Genomic DNA, 6273 nt, shown 5'->3' on the forward strand with positions numbered 1-6273 from the left:
CACATAATCGTTTACATGTGCATGAATATATATATATATATATATATATATATATATATATATATATATATATATATATATATATATATATAAAACTGCTGTATAATTTATATATATATATAAATATTATAATATAAAATTTTATAAGTTATATATAAAAAATATATAAAAACAAACAGAGGAACTTTGTTTTGCTTTTCTTTTTAAGCAAATGTTAGTAACTATCACTGATCTATATATAAATTCACTAATACAGATCAATGAGCCCCACTGATCTTCTTCTTCTTTTATTGGCGGTTGGTAGAAATTTCATATAATATTTTGATATATATAATTCCTGTCATGAATCAGATTTTTCACTCTGAGCCACCACTGAATCTGTTCAAACCACATCTGTGTTAGGCTGGACCTCTTCAACCCACTGCAGTGCAAGACATATAGCTAATAATTCAGAAGTATATACAGATACATGATCAGAAACTCTTCTAGCAACACTGATATTGAATTTAGGTATATATATTGCAGCTGCTGTTCCTCCAGTCCCTGGGTCTTTAGATCCATCTGTGTATATCCACAATTCTGAATTATTTGTTTGATTTACATGTTGTTGCACAACTGAATTTATTGGGATATTCATATCAATGGTTTTTATCTCTTTATGAAAGTTTAAATCAACAAATGGTATTGGAAACATCCAGGGATGTATTCCCGCAGTCACAGAAGTATAAACCATACAACCATAATAAATTTTTGCTCTTATCACTGCTTTATATATTCCTTCCAATGATTGAAGCCTTGCCCCCCTTCAACTCCAGATGAAAAGTGTGAGAAAATAAGGGCACCTCAGTCGTGGTATTGCCGGCCTGAGACTCAAACCCACAAATTTAGGATTAGGAGTCATACTCTCTAACCACAAGGCCAAGACTTCCCCACAGATTGCATCTTAATGTATTTATCCCTTTCTTACATTTTTCTTTCAGCTTCTGAATATGTATTCTGAAGTTAAATTTTGAGTCAACTTACATAGGATAAGATGTAACATAGGATAACATAGGATAAGATGTAAATGAGAAAAGACGTACGACCAACCACGTTCGTTTTAAATATATGTAAAAAAACGATACATTCCAAACGATAAAGTCCAAATAATTTATTTTTGCAACTCTCTCCAAATGAAAAGCTACCACAATAAACCATACAACAAAATAACCATTATACATAATGCATTAAATTCCAACACACACTAAAAGCAGTAACTGTGCAATGACAAGCTTCAGTAGAACATCCTCCAATGATGGTGAGAGGAAATGGATTCAAAAATAGGGTGAAAAACTCTTCTTCACAAAATATGTCTACAAATTAAAAAGTTTTGATATACTCAACTTGTTTTAAATGCATCAAAAAAATAAATAACACTAAAAAAACTACCAGATGTTCCTGAGCATAGCCTACTGTTGGTAGAATCATCTTCCTTCCTCGGTTTACATGTGCTGTGCATATAACAAAATAGATCTATGAAGCAGCTGCCAATGCTTATGACCATAATAACGTCTACATATACTATAACATGTGATGTTTATGATTGTTACATCTTCAGGAGCCCGATCTGACCCTTTATTATGTTGGTAATGTATATATAATGGATATTTGGATTGCAACATTCTTCATTAGGTGAATAAAGTGTGCTGATTATGATTGGTTTTTCCATATGTATGCACATACCAAAGGATTGTGTTTATGCATAATTAGGGTTTCCCTGTATGACTTGAGATTGATTTGGCTATCCCTTTTGGATGTTCCCCTCATAATTCTCCATGCAGATCTGGACGCGTCGAGTGAAATATCCAGGCTCAGAAATGGCCTTCAGCAGGTCGTTCTGTACCAGACACAGATCATACAACTCTGATGTGGAGGCTGTTCGAGTCTGCAAGCCCTCAGGGTCCAGAAACACCTGCAGAAACATGTGAGCGTTCAGTGGGGTAGGTAAAACATAAGGGACGGTCAGTCTGGAGAAGAGAAAACATACATCCAGTACCTTAGGATGGACAATGGTGTCCTCATCATTTTGCCGAATGTTGTCATCAATGAAGATATGTTGAACTTTGGGGTCAAAAGGGTCAATCCAGAGTGGTTTTCCTCCTAATATGGAATATGTATTCCGTGCCCACCTAATTAAAAAGCAAAACAAAGACTTGATAATGATAAACAATACAATTACATTGTTTTCAGACCCATAACTGGTTCCTCACCAGTCAAAGTGGTCTTGGAAGCCACCCAGACCCTCAGCAGAGCTCAGGTACTGGTAAACATGCCGTTCTCCATCCCTTGTGGACACGTGTTCTTCTCCACGAATCAGTGTTGCGCCTTTACTGCTGCACTTAATGCGTCCGGCGGTCACGTTCACCCTCAGCTGTGAGAGGAGAAAGTCTGAATGAGGCTCGGTTTATATCTTGGACAACACAAAACCTACTCTTCCACATCAAATACCTTCAGAGCCGGGAGGTCAGGGAAGAGCGGATGAGAGCCCTGCTCTACAGCACGCTTGACAGCATTCAGAACACGGGGCAGGTCTGAGCCGAATGTACGGAACAGGACGGAGAACTCCACGCCTTGTGAAGTCAAGTCCTGCAGCATCTGGAAGAAGGAAGGGAGGATCCAGTGATACAGCTTGCCATCTTCTCCCTTAACAGACAGCTCTTTATCTGCAGGCAAGTCAGACGGCCATCGGAGCAGCTCTAGATGTTCCTCCAGGACCTTCCGGAAGCGTCGGCCTGGACCTACGGTGGTGAAGCATGCCACTCGGCCAAACTGAGAGTAGTATGTGATGGCGCCCTCACAAGGCTGGAGGAGAGATGGTGCTTCTGACAACCACTCCCATTTACCTGAGAACAGTGAGAAGAGCCATGTGACGTGATGCTGCCCTTGAGTCAAAACAGCCACTGTATGTACTATAATATTAAGAGCAACCATTTAAAAATTATTTTTATTTTTTTTGAGTACAAGGCGGTGCATAGCATTTTGCTATTTTTAAAAATAAATATAAAAATGTACTATATTTTACACAAACACATTTCTAAAACCATAATGCACTGAATTATATTTTATAATTTTATAAGTATATAAAAAAAATAATAACACACATACACACACACACACACAAACTCACACACAAATTGTATAAAATATGTATATATATATATATAGTTTTTTTATAATAATTAAAAAGAAAACAAGTAGAAAGAATAGAAAAAGAATAGAGATTGCTTGTTCTGGAGAGTTATTTTCTATAATACATAAAAACAAAACAAGGGAATTGAATAGAAAAAGCATAGAGTATGCTAGTGTTAGAGAGACATTTTCTTATAATAATTACAAAGTAAACAAGTAGATAAAACAGAAAAAGAATAGAGAGGACGTGTAAGAAGTGTGATTTTATAAATATAAAGAAAAGGAGTAGATAGAATATAAATAGAATAGAACAGAACAGAGAATGCTAGAGTACACGGTTTGTCTGTTGTCTGGAAAGCTGGCTTGAGGGTTTCTGGTCTGTAGAAGTTAGAGAAGTGCTCTTACCTTTTGTCATGCGCCCCCAGGTCACCGTGGACAGGAAGTATTCAATAGCAGCTACAGTTCCTTGTCTTGTGACTGCGTCAGATACAAGGATTGTGTTGTTGAGATCAATGTGAAGAACGATTCTTCTGGAAGGTCCACAAGGGATTGAAACAGTGGGGTCTTTATATGGATCTGTCCCGTCGGAGTTCACATCACTTCTGCATCCATTAGTTTGGTTCTGATCGATACTTGTTTCAAGGATCCTTTCCGAGTTATACATAGTGCTACAGTGTTTATAGGATGATATATTTAGAACTACAGTTTTCCATATATACACTAAACAAATATACTTAAGTGTAAACGAGGATTGATATCTCTGGCGAGGAATGACTGGATTCCATGTGACCTAAGCGGATGACACACATCTCAGTCAGTGGAAAAACAGCCGGACACGTGATGCTCTCACGCTCTATTCGAACAGAAACATTCGTTTACTGCATTTGTTTAAAAAAGAATGTTTGACTGAAAACAGCTGAGCTCTAAACCCGGCTTTCAGAATGACAGCATGATTTCCTTGTGTCAAATCCCGCGAGAAAGAGCGGGGCTGCAGTACTTTACGTGGTGAATGTGGTGAGAGCGCCACCTACTGCTGCCTTCCTTCTCCTCCCGGCGACTGAGAACAACTGATCTTGACCTTCACCGGTACATTGGGAAATATTGGCATACGCATAACAAATGTATTACTTATTTTTATATTCATCCACGTAATATGGTAAAATGAAGGGCCCATATTTTGATTAAAATCATGCACAACATCGTGGTCGGGATTTCAAAGTGGCCATATAAAGTCTATAAAGTTTTATATTTCCATAATAATACAAAACAAATCCAACATAACCATCAAATGTTGTTAAAAAAAACACACAAATGTTCACTGTGCATGAAAAATTTAACATTACATTACTTGCTCACCAATGGTCCTCTGCAGTGAATGGTTGCCGTCAGAATGAGAGTCAAAACAGCGGTCTTAAACAGTGGTCTACAATAAACCACATGACTGAAGGGAATAATCTGTACAATAACAATAATCTATAACAATCTATAAATAAACCAAACAACTGAAGTGAAAAGTTGTGTTCGTAAGACAAATATCAAGACGAACAGTATATATCATTATTATATTTTTAGATTTCAGTCATTTTCCATTTGTGTATACAGTATTGTTCAAAATAATAGCAGTACAATGTGACTAACCAGAATAATCAAGGTTTTTCGTATATTTTTTTATTGCTACGTGGCAAACAAGTTACCAGTAGGTTCAGTAGATTCTCAGAAAACAAATGAGACCCAGCATTCATGATATGCACGCTCTTAAGGCTGTGCAATTGGGCAATTAGTTGAATTAGTTGAAAGGGGTGTGTTCAAAAAAATAGCAGTGTGGCATTCAATCACTGAGGTCATCAATTTTGTGAAGAAACAGGTGTGAATCAGGTGGCCCCTATTTAAGGATGAAGCCAACACTTGTTGAACATGCATTTGAAAGCTGAGGAAAATGGGTCGTTCAAGACATTGTTCAGAAGAACAGCGTACTTTAATTAAAAAGTTGATTAGAGAGGGGAAAACCTATAAAGAGGTGCAAAAAATGATAGGCTGTTCAGCTAAAATGATCTCCAATGCCTTAAAATGGAGAGCAAAACCAGAGAGACGTGGAAGAAAACGGAAGACAACCATCAAAATGGATAGAAGAATAACCAGAATGGCAAAGGCTCAGCCAATGATCACCTCCAGGATGATCAAAGACAGTCTGGAGTTACCTGTAAGTACTGTGACAGTTAGAAGACGTCTGTGTGAAGCTAATCTATTTTCAAGAATCCCCCGCAAAGTCCCTCTGTTAAAAAAAAGGCATGTGCAGAAGAGGTTACAATTTGCCAAAGAACACATCAACTGGCCTAAAGAAAAATGGAGGAACATTTTGTGGACTGATGAGAGTAAAATTGTTCTTTTTGGGTCCAAGGGCCACAGGCAGTTTGTGAGACGACCCCCAAACTCTGAATTCAAGCCACAGTACACAGTGAAGACAGTGAAGCATGGAGGTGCAAGCATCATGATATGGGCATGTTTCTCCTACTATGGTGTTGGGCCTATTTATCGCATACCAGGGATCATGGATCAGTTTGCATATGTTAAAATACTTGAAGAGGTCATGTTGCCCTATGCTGAAGAGGACATGCCCTTGAAATGGTTGTTTCAACAAGACAATGACCCAAAACACACTAGTAAACGGGCAAAGTCTTGGTTCCAAACCAACAAAATTAATGTTATGGAGTGGCCAGCCCAATCTCCAGACCTTAATCCAATTGAGAACTTGTGGGGTGATATCAAAAATGCTGTTTCTGAAGCAAAACCAAGAAATGTGAATGAATTGTGGAATGTTGTTAAAGAATCATGGAGTGGAATAACAGCTGAGAGGTGCCACAAGTTGGTTGACTCCATGCCACACAGATGTCAAGCAGTTTTAAAAAACTGTGGTCATACAACTAAATATTAGTTTAGTGATTCACAGGATTGCTAAATCCCAGAAAAAAAAAATGTTTGTACAAAATAGTTTTGAGTTTGTACAGTCAAAGGTAGACACTGCTATTTTTTTTGAACACACCCCTTTCAACTAATTGCCCAATTGCACAGCCTTAAGAGCGTGCATATCATGAATGCTGGGTCTTG

General features: G+C 37.7%; 1 protein-coding gene across 1 annotated transcript; it reads right to left on the reverse strand.

Moving 5' to 3' along the window:
• Positions 1-1135: 1135 nt before the first annotated feature.
• Positions 1136-4173, reverse strand: si:dkey-32e6.3 (uncharacterized). The gene is made up of 5 exons (XM_052593604.1): positions 3574-4173; positions 2488-2882; positions 2250-2410; positions 2036-2168; positions 1136-1951 (listed from the first exon to the last, which is right to left on the reverse strand). Exons 1-5 carry the CDS (start codon positions 3830-3832, stop codon positions 1781-1783), a joined length of 1119 nt encoding a protein of 372 aa, XP_052449564.1. The 5' UTR covers positions 3833-4173; the 3' UTR covers positions 1136-1780.
• Between the last annotated feature and the right edge of the window lie 2100 nt (positions 4174-6273).

The sequence above is a fragment of the Carassius gibelio genome, chromosome B23, assembly GCF_023724105.1.
Source record: "Carassius gibelio isolate Cgi1373 ecotype wild population from Czech Republic chromosome B23, carGib1.2-hapl.c, whole genome shotgun sequence".
Lineage (NCBI taxonomy): Eukaryota > Metazoa > Chordata > Actinopteri > Cypriniformes > Cyprinidae > Carassius > Carassius gibelio.